Below are 13282 nucleotides of genomic sequence, written 5' to 3'. Positions count from 1 at the left end.
GTGACATCATCAGACCTGAACTGACTGATCAGGAAGTGTTTTCCACCTCCGAACAAAACAAAATGTGTCCGTAACATTTCAAGTTGCTGGTGAAGTGTGTGTGTGTGGCACGCCCAAATCCAGACAGAACATGGTGTGCTGCCTGCGAGGCGTCGTGCCGTCCTGCAGGGGGCAGCAGAGCCCGCAGCACGGCCCGGTAGCTTCCTGTTGCCTTCCTCCTCCTCCTCCTCCTCCTCCTCTGCTCTCCACACACACATACACACACACACACTGCCTTAAGGAGACAGAATATTGAATACCATAAATACCAGACTGGGAAGTCACATCAAGGGCCCCCCCCGATCAGGTTTACAGTACGTGATCCGGGTCCAGACCGCTCCAGCTGTGTGAGGAGGATGAATCTGATTTAGAGTTAGAGACTGGAGCAAAAGTGCAGAGCAGTGTCCATGACAACAGAACCTGTGTCCTGCTTGCCTATGATGGGTTCTCTGGGTTCACGCAGACTCGTTGGGTGCTGGTGGTCCTGGTGGACTGGACTGGACTGGACTGGACTCCGGTCCAAGTCAGTAGTTTAAAGTGATAGTAGCATTTTTTTTAAAGTGGGGTTATATGATCTACAAATAGCCCCTAAGTACTTTAATTGCAGTAGAAGACTCTCTGCACTCCTCCCGTTAGCAACGCCAGCCCATAGCCCTGCCCAGAAATTTACAACATACAGTGTTGTGAATGGACCCCAAGAAACGGCCTATTTTCACGGCCTAAAAGAGGTTTTACCTGGAAAAAAAATACACAGTTCCATTGTTCACTATAATATAACTTTTTCCAGTTATATTTTCCAAAGCAGTTTTTATTTGGAGCTAACCAACTCACGTATCCCTCCGCCCAGGGTGCAGAGAGTCTTCTACTGCAATTAAAGTACTTAGGGGCTATTTGTAGATCATAAAACCCCACTTTAAAACAATGCTACTATCCCTTTAACAAAAGGAATCCTGATCCAGGTTTACTTACTAGACTCTTTTAGAACTGCGCTGCCTGGTGGTCTTCATCAGCAGATGGACCTGGTTCATCACATGAGCCCTGATCCCAGATGTGGCCTCCTTGAATCCAGGTGTTCCATCCTCACCGTCACATGTGATGTCATGGGTTACCAACCATGAACACGTGATATGAGGTAGTATTTGAGGAGGAGGGGGAGTAGGGGGTTGTCATAGTAACAGGGCAGCACCAGCCAGCTAGTATTGGGCAGGGATCTGCAGCCAAACTAAACAAACCAAAAAAAAAGTCTTAACCATGTTCAGTTGAATACTCATGTCTGTGTTTTCCATCTGTAAATGCTTCATTTCACTTTTCAGTCCTCAGCCTTGTTGTTCACATCATCAGTTTTATTCTATAATAAGTCACATTTATATATCATTAAAACATTTACTCAAACTCCTCACTGTTGTGTCTTTAATGACTTTAGAACAAGGCGACACGCCTCACATCTAGTTGACTTGGTTTAGTCACTGTAGCAGCGACAGGAAATGCTTGATATGGGCCAGTAGATACCTGTTAGTGTGGGAGGGATAATGACAGCTGATGTTGTTTAAACTGTAGTATTCAGTTAACACGCGAGCAATTAAGAGAAGACTGACGTGGAGGTGCCGAGCAGCTGTTTAACACTACTTTCTAAGAATAACAGCAGCTGTGTAACTTCCTTTGGTTTGGCCTCACACACGAAATCACAAAGCAGCTGTAAGCTACGAAAGAGGATTAGGGCCACTGTAAAAAAATAAAAAATAAAATAAACTTTTTTTCTGACTTTTTTCCTCAGAATTCTCAGAAAAAAGTCAGAATTCCAACTTTAAAGGGACAACGAGGAGTTTGTGTTTGGTTATAAAAAAGTCTCATATTAATGTGGATGAATCTACGCTACCCACACTTGTTAATGACTCCATTTTCGATAAATATATCGTTATGTCTCTATCGTTATTTTGTTATTTTAATTAATGGTGGAAATGCTGGGCGAGCCGACCAGCGTTTCCTTACTTTCGGTTTCGCGGACGCTGCCCGGTGGGTTATAGGAATAACACCGCCGGATCGCCGTTTATGGTTGGAACTACGACAGTATCTGATCGTCTTCGAACCTCTGACTTTCATTCTTGATGAATGAAAACATTCTTGGCAAGACAGCCGTGCGGAGGCTCATGGTAAATGTAGTATGAGAACACTTCGCTTTCCAAAACTCCTCGTTGTCCCTTTAAAGTTAGAACTCACTTTTATTTTGTCACTTTTTTTTTTTTTTATATTTTTACAGTGGCCCTAATCCTCTTTCTTACAACTGTATGTGCAACACCAATAAGATCAGTGGACAGTGTCAACAATGTCTACAGTTCCATTTCTCCCAGAGCACCTTGGGAAACCACCTGAAGGAATCTTTAAAGTCATAACCACCAAACCATTCACTTCATAATTGTGCAGAGCAGAGAACATGTTTAGCTTCAAAATATCAGCTTCAATCTGCCTCCTTTATCTAAGTTCTGTTCACAAACGTACTCAGGTACTTCTACACACATGATCCTCTGAGGCTCATAGTTCTTCTGCTTCCAGGTTTGTTTTGTTTTTTCTCTCGAAAATCTTTTTTATTGGATTTTTAACAAACAGGGCACAACATGCATCCCTAACCCAGCCAGCCATCACCACCCCCAGCTCCCTATACAAGCCTGAATTCCTTAAAGGGCACTTCTCCCCTGGAGGACTACTGGCAGTCAATAACAGACGAGGGCTGAGGAACGGATAAGTGTCTGTAAACTGACGGAAGTAAACTTAATGACAGGTAGGAATAGGAGGACTTTTTTTTAACAAAGGGAAGACTTCAGGATCAAGGATGTGGGCTACAGTATGAATTTAGACCATGCAGGTAAATAGTAACATGACACAACACAACCAAGGTACAGTATGTGTGCACATCTCTTCACTGTGTTTTTAAACCATTGGACAATAAAGTCTTCTTATCTTATATTATCTTAAGGTAATTTATTTTATAGATGGGTATAATACACAAAAGTTAATTTTATCTCATTTATTTGTTTCAGAATTCTCTTTCCCTTTGGTCGAATGGTCAGCGTACCTGACTCTTACCCTGGAGACTGGGGTTCAAACCCTGGCCGGGCCTTCCTTGGTCCTGCCACACCACCATCATGGTAGTGGTCCTGGTTTAGGTTAGTACCAGACATGGGCAAACTATGGCTCATGGGCCATATGCGGCCCTCCTGATTGGTGGTTGGAGGACTTAAAAGGTGGTCTCTATCTATTTTGAAAACTGTTTGACTCCCTGACAAAGGCGTGCAGGGCCGTTGCTAGGAATTCTGGGCCCCATTAAAGAATACTAAAGTGGGCCCCCACCCCCTAACCTTTCCAGTTTTTTTTCTTAGACTACATACTATGTATTATCATTTTTTATTTAGCCTACTTTGTTTTGATGCTAATGCAGCATTACTATGAGTATTAGTCAGGGTCTTATGCATACAAAGATTAGACTACTGGGGTTTTTTGTGGGCCTTACTGGGCTTGGGGCCCCTAGAATTATCATCACTTTTCTCCCGTATACAACGGCCTGAAGGCGTGTAGCGCGTAGGAATCTTTTAAAGGTTAGCATGACCAAGCCATAGCAATAAAGTCTTTTTAACTGTTCACAGAGAGTGCCTTGGATATTTCTTCTTTTTCCCATATGCGGCCTGTTGGGCTTTTTAATCTGACCTGTTGAATATTGGTACAAAATTGTCCAAATCATAACAAAGACCACAAACTTTGATGCAGTGACCAACAACACTGCTCCCACTGAAACTGAATGTAAGTTTTCTTTTACTCTTAGGTCATGGCCTTTATACAGTATGTCATTAATATTGAGTGCACACAAACACTCTCCATCCATCTGGTACTGGCCTGGCCGGCAAATTTTAAAACTCATTTTGGCTCCTGAGCTAAAAAAAAGTTTGCTCCCCTGTAAACACACATACAGCTCTCTCTCTCTCTCTCTCTCTCTCTCTCTCTCTCTCTCACACACACACACACACACACACACACACACACACACACACACACACACACACACACACACACACACACACACACACACACACACACACACACACACACACAGGAGAAAACAAACAGGTAGCCAGACAGGTTTGAGAAGTTCCCTCCCTCCAGCTGGTATGTTGTCCAACTTGTTTTACGGTGATCGACACACCACTTAGTTTCAGAGGCGAGCGCAGAGACGCTCAGTCAGACTGGCCTGGGCCTCCATGTTTGTGGACATCTATAGCTTCAGTTTGGACAGGCCGCAGCAGACTGCAGCCGCTCTGACAGGTGTTAGGAGTATCAGAGCTTCATCCTCCTCCAGACCAGACCAGACCGTGTCCCGGGAGGATCTTCCTGACTTTTTTTCCTCTGTGTAGCTCTTCACCTCCACAGCAGTGATGTTGGCCGTGTGGATCCTTGTGTTGTGTCTGTCGCTGCCGGCCGACACCTTCAGGCTCAGACCAGGTAAGCCACACCCAGGGCCGTTGCTAGGAATTCTGGGCCCCCTGAAAGAATACTAAAGTGGGCCCCCACCCCCTGATTCTCCACTTTTTTTCTTAGACTACGTACTATGTATTATCATTTTTTATTTAGCCTACTTTGCTTTGATGCTAATGCAGCATTACTATGAGTATTAGTCAGGGTCTAAGCAGAATAAATAAGTCATACAAAGATTAGACTAGTGGGGTTTTTGTGGGCCCTACTGGGCGCTGGGCCCCTAGAATTATCATCACCTTTCTCCCCTATACTACGGCCCTGTCAGAACAATCTGACTCCACTGAACATAGTTGGACCTCTGTCTCTGTGTGTTAAGATGTCTCTTGACATTACATGTGCTCATGTAGAGAGGCCACCAGCTGACTGGTTTATAAAGGGACAGACACAGTTTGAGCTTTGTTTACATCACAAACAGTGAAGAGCTATGACACAAAGATCCATTCATCACAGTCACAGGTTAGAACTCAATGGCTTCCTCTGTTTGCAGATGGTTATGTCTTTATTTTCTTTATTCTTCATACCTTCAGGCTAAAACAAAAGTATCCCTCTCTCTCTCTCTCTCTCTCTCTCTTCCTCTCTCGGTTTCTATCGCTCACTCTCTCTTTCACTTTTGACAAAAGCTCAGGAGTTTCCCAACATGGCTACTCACTAGGACACCTCCTCTCCACCTGCCACCACTAACACCTTCACCACCATCACTTATCTAATAAATGTGGTAGAAGAGCTCCTTTAGCTTCAGTGACGTCCCTCATTTACTCAGTCACTGTGGGTCAACACTTGACAAATCCATGTAAATTTAGTTTTTATCACACAAGGAAATAGTGACTTTACTGGGAACTAGTTTTATCAGTGGAATAATCCACATTTGGTGATCTGGAGTATTTTGCTCAAATTAAACAACAGTGTGTGTGTTCATGGTGATGAAGAAACAGTTGATCACTCAGATTTGTACTTGACTTAAAATAGTAGTAGACTTCTATTAGTACTTAATAAAATATGCATAAAAATACATTTTTTGTGAACAAGCTTTTGCATGACAACCTACTGACGTACTGACTGACTGTAGAACTTGTAGAATAAACAGCTTGCTGGATGTGATATCAAGACTGACTGACATGGACATAAGAACATGACTAAATCAATAAAAGGTGCATTTTCTGTCATATTCCTTTTATAGGCAGTGATGAAGTCTGGTGGTAGTAAACACAGCTTAATCAATTATTTATTTATAAAGCGTCACAGACTTCAGGTCAGCACATGGTCTCTGGTGAAGAATCCTCTGCCTTCATCTTTATCTGACAGGTACAAACACAACTGACAGTGGAAGACTTGGCTCTGATTGGTTTTTCCCCTGTGTAAATTCAATTTTCAAAATAAAATAAAATAAATTAAATGACTTCGTCAAAGAAAGAATGCATCTTTTAGGTGTAGAGTCAAGTCACAAATCACAAAAACATGACCAAGTAAAAAACAAATGCGTCAAAAAGCTATAATTAAGCACAATACTCAAGTGAATGTATTTTGTTACTTAAAATGCTGAAGCTCAGAAGACTCATATCTGTCAGGTGATCAGTTGATCTTCTAAAACAGAACCACAATGATGGAAAAGTGTCACTTCTTCGCAGTGTTGCAGTGTGTGTGTGTGTGTGTCCTCTGAGTGTAAACAGCCTGTGTCCTGTGCAGGAGAGCCAGTGCTGCTGGACGAGGACTCGGCCTCCTCCTTCTTGTCGCGCAGGCTGCTCTACAACAGCTGGGACCTGGAGCTGCTGGTGCCTGACAATTTAGAGAGGGAGTGTGTGGAGGAGATCTGCGTCTACGAGGAGGCCAGAGAGGTGTTTGAGAACGACGCAGCCACGGTAACGATACAAGGGGTGATGGTGCTACCTGAACACCTGAACCTGATTCTGTGACATCTGCAGTCTGAAGATGATCTCTTCATAACTGAGCCTTCACTGTAGCACCTGATGGGAGAGAGTCCTGTGAATGAAATGCCCTGTTGTTGTCTTCTCTTTTTATTGAACAAAGCCAAATTATAAATGTTTTTGTTTTCCCTCCATTTTCAGGAAAAATTTTGGGCCACTTATGTCAGCAGTCACGGTAAAGATCAATTTGTATGTAGTCTGCAGGCTTTGGTACTGGGCTCATCTTCAAATCAGGACTTAAAGGGATAGTTCACCCAAAATTCAAATTCCACTCATTATCGACTCACCCTCATGTCGACTAAGGGCTGGGAGAAGTGTCAGAGTCCTCCGTGCCTTCTCGGAGTTACGGGGGGGGTCCGCGCAGCACTGCATGTCCATATGACGGTTGCGAACGGGGCTCACTTTTCTTCGTCCAAAAAGACACACCAAAAAACATCCAAATACCTCCACACAGCTCGTCTGTAATGTCCCTCTTGTATTGAAGCCCCAACATGAGAAGTTCAGTTCATTGCTCTGCCTGTGTCAGACACCCAGTTCACGGCTCCACCGAAATCGCGCGAGAAGGCACGGATGACTCTGAAACTTCTCCCAGCCCTTAGTCGACATGAGGGTAGATAATGAGTGAAATTTGAATTCTGGGTGAACTATCCCTTTAATTCAGGATTTAAAGGAGAATTTTTGACCCCTAAATCGTTGTCCTGGTGGTCACCCAGTGATGGGGGGGGACAAAAAACGCGACTAAAATTGATGCAGGCAAACCGGAGTTACACCATGGCTAGACGGCGCTAGGGATAGCCACAACGCTAACCTATGGGGGCAATTCTTTCAACCACAATAAACACTCAAAAAACAATCAAATATCTCTGGTACATGACTGGAATCCTTAGAGACACCACTGAACTCATATAGTGTACAGTATCACTCACCTGGAAAGACATTACTATCCCATCACAGAGCGCCTGCTCTCCCCGCCACAGAAACAAACACTTTTTCCTTGTTGTGATGATTTCTTTACAAAAATAAACGATCGAGCAGTGCAGTTGTAATGTCCAGAATATCTCTGACCGTAAAGTAATCATCACAACAAGGAAAAAGTGTTTGTTTCTGTGGCGAGGAGAGCAGGCGCTCTGTGATCACTTAGTAATGTCTTTCCAGGATGTTTCAGAGTTAGGCTATCTAAGGTGATGACTAGGCTACATGCAAAAACACAAAGTTTATACTGTTTATAGGCTACTCTACACTATATGAGTTCAGTGGTGTGTCATAATGATTCCAGTCATGTAGGCTACCATAGATATTTGGTTGTTTTTTGAGTGTTTTTTGTGGTTGAAAGAATTGCCCCCATAGGTTAGCGTTGTGGCTATCCCTAGCGCCGTCTAGCCATGGTGTAACTCCGGTTTGCCTGCATCAATATTTTTCGCGTTTTTTGCTCCTCCCAACACTGGGTGACCATCAGGACAACGATTTAGGGGTCAAAAATGACCGGAATTCTCCTTTAAGTCAAGAAGTCAAGATTAAGGTCAAATGGTTTGAAGTCAGTTTTGAGGTTGATCTTTGTTTGTCTTTGAAGGCTCTGCTCCCAGAGTGGATGTGTCAGGCCTGATAGCAGGGATCCTGGCTGTCCTAGTGTCTGCTGTTATCGCCACCGTGTTGGGGATCTACTGCTACAAATCCAAGAAGAAGAGTGAACGGAGGGCGGTCCAGTAAGTTCTCCCTTTTTTCTCTTCTCTCTCCAGCTAAAGAATTCAATGGTGACTTTCATTCATCAGATATTTCATCTCTGCTATCCATGGCATCTAGTGTGGATATTCATCATCCTTAGAATCCCTTCTAGCTCCACCATCTGATGGAGCATGTGATGAAATCAACATGATCAAACATATTTATTATCATCACATTTCCTGAGAACATCCATGTTAGACTTGATGAGCTTCAGGAACTGAATGTGTTGTTGGTCTCTTCTGGTCCAGAGCTCCAGTCAGGTTGGCAGCAGATGGGCGCCCGGCTCCAGAGATGGTGCCCCTGTCTGGGATCACTGTTCCTGGTCTACCCAGCTACAATGAGGCTCTGGGCCGCAGCGGACAGCATGATGCCCCACCACCACCTTATTCAGGGTAAGTGGATGCTCCGGTACAAACTGCATCTATCTTGCTTGGATCAAGATCCAGATACTGGTGGAAGAACTAAGAGGAAACTGTATTTGGCCTACTTCATGATGTATCCCAAGATCCTTCTGTTCTGAGATGGCAATGGAGGACGATGATAGATAATCATTTCAGTTAAGATGGCGTTCGTCCATCTGTCTCTATGTCCCATCTGCAAATTTGGCACAAATATTCACTTCAAGACTTGAAGTGATGCATACCGTTGTGCCAAGAGGTCAATGACCGCTTGGCAGTCGGGTTTGCATGTCCTTTATGGGTGAGTGAGTGCACCCGGACCCTCCGTTACGCTCACAAAACATAGTTTTCAGCTTGTGAATACAATATCTCAAACAGACCTTGAGGGAACTTCTTCAAATTTGGCAAACACATCTACTTGGACTCTGATTATGACACTTTTCAACCATTACTCAAGACATCATACTGTGTTGAGGGTGTTGGTAATGGCCGATGGTCAACAGACAGGTCACGTCATTTTGAAGTGAGTGTGTTTAGAAGTCTGAGAACAATAAGATGCTTCAATCACACACACAAACACCCACAAAGACTAAGAGAATACAGAAATACATCTAATTGAAATGTAGGTGTCTCTGGTTCATCTCTGAGGTGTTACCTGGAGTCTACCTGTGTTAGCTGATTGGACATGATGTGGAGAGACACATACCTGACTACATAAGGACAATGCAAGTCAGAGTAGAGACAATGACGAGATAGGAACTGCAGCAGAGCTCAGAGACAAGGTTTCCGCTGCATTGACGATTTCCAATAACAATGCTGGGGAGACTCTGAGCTCCACAGATCCTCAGCTTTTAAGATGAATTTGTAAAAATATAGAAATTTCTGTTTTCCCTGTCAGCCTATATTTCTAATAGTATTTCAGTCTAAACCCCATACCGGTTAAATTCTGCAGTGGGAGGTATGTGAGCTAAAGGTACTGGTAATCAAAACACCAGACCAGGGTCATTTAGGATACATACGTCCTGATGAACTCTGGGTTAGTGTTCTCAAGGAAATTTAAATGGAACGCAACTGGACTTGGTTATTTGCCTTAAGCCTGGTACACACATAAAGATTTTCTAAATCTCAACCGATTTTTTATCTGTGAGAGACCCCACACATGAAGATAAAAAATCTGTGATTGAACAGTTTCGATCGTGCTGTGTGTGGTGTGCTGCGATATTCCAAACACAGCACACCACACACATCAAGATTTTTCAGAATCTTGACCCTCCGGTCAGAAAACTCAGAAAGAGATCCGTATTGTTATAACTACTCTTTTGGGTATATTTCCGGAATGGACAATGAGAGCGACGTTTTTTTTTTTTTTTTTTAATGAAAGCGGGACACTTCAGCCTTTACAACAATCCCATCGGTGTGTGTCTGTGTGTCTGTGGCTCCGGACGCCGAGACATTTCACCTCTCATCCAAGAGGCTTCATCAGTTCATGTATGCATCTGACCAGGCTGGGACTACAGTATGTGTCAGATGCGAACATGAATTGATGAAGCCTCTTGGATGAGAGGTGAAACGTCTTCTAAGACAAATAACCAAGTCCAGTTGCGTTCCATTTAAATTTCCTTGAGATAACTATGACCTGGATAGTGATGGGCAGCCAGACACAGAGTCAGAGAACCTTTCTGAGCATCTCCTGTTGATACGTTCTTCTTCCTCTCTTTCTCTGATCACCCCCCAGTGTGTTCTGCTTGTATTGTGTGTAGGCTATCTGGTCCAGGCCCACAGCCTGTGGTGGTTGTGGGTGCACAGTACACACTTGTGTGATGATAAGCCTGTTGTTGTGTTGGCTGCTGCAGCCTGGAGCAGCTCTCTCTTTGCTTCTCCCTCTACATCCACACCAAAACAGCCAGCAGCTAATCTCGGTGTGCTGCAGCCTCTTTCCAGGAACACTGAGCTCACACAGTCTGTATAGCTGCTACTGAGTGAGTACAAGAATGCTCTCACACAGGCTCTTCCTGTCTTTGACCACAGGGGGGCGCCATCAGAGCCCGCTGATCCAGGAGAGAGAGACAACGCGGAGTGAGTGAGTGAGTGGGGCGGGCAGAGGCTCCTCATGTGGCCGCTACTGCTGCTGCTGCTGGGACCTGGAGCTTCAGTCAACTTTGAAATGTTGCATGTTGTTTTTAATGTGTGTGAGTGTGTACGTGCATTTGTTTGTTTGTGCGTGTGTGTTGTATTTATGAGTCACAGTGAGAGTGTGAAGTGCACGTGAGCTGTACACTAATATCCAGTACAGATGTGACCCCCCCCCCCCCCCCACACGCACAAACACACAGTTGTGTAAAGGTAGCTCTTCTGAATAGATTTTATGTTTTCATAATAAATCACGTCAAAGCCAGACGTCTCTGACCGTTATTCACCTACTGTAACTCATCATCAGGCTGCAGCTTGTGTGTCTGTTGTGTTACAGTCATCCAGCTGACCAGGCTCTGTCACTATACTGTCTTCTACAATACTATACACGACTGCGCTGCCGTGCATGACAAATTATGTGTGTGCGCGCGTGCGTGCGTGTGTGAGCGAGGGAGGGAAAGCAGCAGCAGAGAGGATGAACGCCAGTGCAGTCATTCCTCTTAAAAATGGCGTCTTGTGAAGCAAATGAACGAAAATAGTGTGAGAGGACGGAGGGAGGGAGGGCGGCGAGCGGCGGAGCAGCTGGATCCGACTGGACGCGGCTCCGCTCGGGGGAAGCTGCCGCCGAAGAGCGCGGAGCATCTGTTCCACGGCTCGCGTCCGCTTCACGCAGGAGACAATAGACAGTGAAATATATGGAGAGGAGAAGAGGGAGGAGGTGCTCCTGGCTGCTGTGACACCCCCCCTCCTCTCTCTCCACCCTCCATCTCCCCCCACACACCCTCCCCGCTCCTTCTCCTCCTCCTCCTCCTCCTCCCTCCATTCCTCCCAGTCTACAGGCTCGTCAAGCGGAGAAATAAACAGAAGCGAGCGCAAGGGAAGAGAAGACATTCCTCCCTCCCCTCCCCCCTTCACTATCTGTCCATCTTCATCCAGCCCTTTTCTTTTTCATGGAGAGGAATTATCCCGCTGCAGGCTTCGGAGATCTAGGGGCTGGGACGGGATGGAGTTACGACAGATCGGCCAAAGCAAGGTAAGCTTTCGGTGGCCGAGGCACGGGCAACAACCGCGGGCAAGGCAAGGCGGGCAGGCTCCGGTGAAGCTGGAGTGGCTGTAACAATGCCACGGCACGGCGCTGCCTGCCTCTGCATACAGGCAGCAGGCTGCACGGTGCTGCTGCTGCTGCTGCTGCTTGGCCACCAGTCTCAGGTAGCCTACAGCAGCCGTATTGTCATCGGGGAGGGAGGGGGGTGTGTGGGGGCTGTCTCTAAAATGCATGGAATGCGATGGAAGGTTAATAGTGATACGGAGACAGAGGAGAGAGGAGAAGGGGGATGGGTTGCCGTGGGAAGCCCATAGTGTGTTATTTCAAAAAAAAAAAAAAAAAAAAAAAAAAAAAAATGGAAGATTACATCTGGGCTCCGGCGGCATTGTCCCCCCACCCACCCCCACACCCCCGCTGCAGCTTTGTCTCGGGCTCGGACGGAACAGATGCATGACAGGGACAGTTGCAGGTTGCCTGCTACGGGACTAATTGGCTGTAGCTCCGCAAATCAAAGCAGCAGCAGCAGCAGCAGCAGCGCGCTGCGCGGAGCCGCTGTCTGACAGACACACACAAACCCTGCACCCTGCACTCTGTAACACAAAACAACAACTCACATCGTGTCAGTGCGGAGCAGCAGTTCATTTCTCTCTCTCTCTCTCCCCCTCACTAAGCGGAGTTACCGCAGCCAGCTGACCGGACCGGACAGCTGCAGCGGCGGTGTCCGCTCCATCAGCTCCGATGTGTCCGGTGGTTTGTGTCTGAACTCTTGACACTGTTGTACTGTACAGGCCGGCGCGCGCCCCCAATGCCCCGCATTACACACGTTATGTTTTTGTAGTGTGTGTGTGTGTGTGTATTTGTATGTGTGTGTGTGTGTGTGTGCTCGTACGCGCGCGAGTGATAGTGTGCGCGTGTGTCAGTTAGTAGTAGGCTATCTGTCATCCCGCTGCAGCTGCCACACACAGCAGCTAATAAGTGGCTCCACGGGACTCGAACCCCCGCCCCCCCCGGTCCTCGGTTGTACCTGTGCTCAGGTGAGGTTTCCCTTCACGTGCCCTGCATTCTCTTGTGTGTGTGTGTGTGTGTGTGTGTGTGTGTGTGTGTGTGTGTGTGTGTGTGTGTGTAGGAATGACGCGAGGCCTCGAGCAAAGTACTAGCATAAAGCTAGTTCCCGTTAGCTTTTTACTCCACTTTAGCGGTCGCCTTGACAACCACCTCCGTCCTCCGCGGGCTCCATCACTGTGAGCTCTGCGCGCGCCACCGGTCCGTTCCGGGTCTACCTGCCCGTTCAGAGCCACTGCATACCTGAGGGTTCGGGACCTGTATCTTGCGGGGTCCTCGGTGGTTTTTACACACCTGGTCCAGATGTTTGAGACCCAGACTGATCCGGGTCAAACCGGTCCAATGTGGTGGTGAGCAATAACCACCGGCCTGGATTTAATCAGCAGACTGTTTAGTTTAGTTTAATTTATTAAGATCCCCATTAGCTGCAGCAAAACTACAAC

At 46.0% G+C, this 13282-nt stretch overlaps 2 protein-coding genes across 2 annotated transcripts in view; both read left to right on the top strand.

Annotated features, from left to right (window-relative positions):
* Positions 1-130: 130 nt before the first annotated feature.
* Positions 131-10682, top strand: prrg2 (proline rich Gla (G-carboxyglutamic acid) 2; the record flags this gene model as incomplete). The annotated part of the gene is made up of 8 exons (XM_083977744.1): positions 131-196; positions 503-562; positions 4440-4527; positions 6244-6416; positions 6624-6657; positions 8053-8185; positions 8453-8596; positions 10631-10682. The coding sequence occupies 8 exons, from the start codon at positions 131-133 to the stop codon at positions 10680-10682; spliced, it is 750 nt and encodes a 249-aa protein (XP_083833870.1).
* A 1000-nt stretch (positions 10683-11682) lies between these two features.
* Positions 11683-13282, top strand: part of prr12b (proline rich 12b) — a gene marked incomplete at both ends in the record, with an annotated part of 58872 nt that continues 57272 nt past the window's right edge. The window contains one exon of the mRNA XM_083977743.1: positions 11683-11765. Within this exon, the coding sequence (XP_083833869.1) occupies positions 11683-11765 (83 nt within the window). The remainder of the gene's footprint in view (positions 11766-13282) is intronic.

Source organism: Trachurus trachurus (assembly GCF_905171665.1).
Source record: "Trachurus trachurus genome assembly, chromosome: 8".
NCBI lineage: Eukaryota > Metazoa > Chordata > Actinopteri > Carangiformes > Carangidae > Trachurus > Trachurus trachurus.
This window is presented reverse-complemented; position numbering and strand designations above follow the sequence as displayed.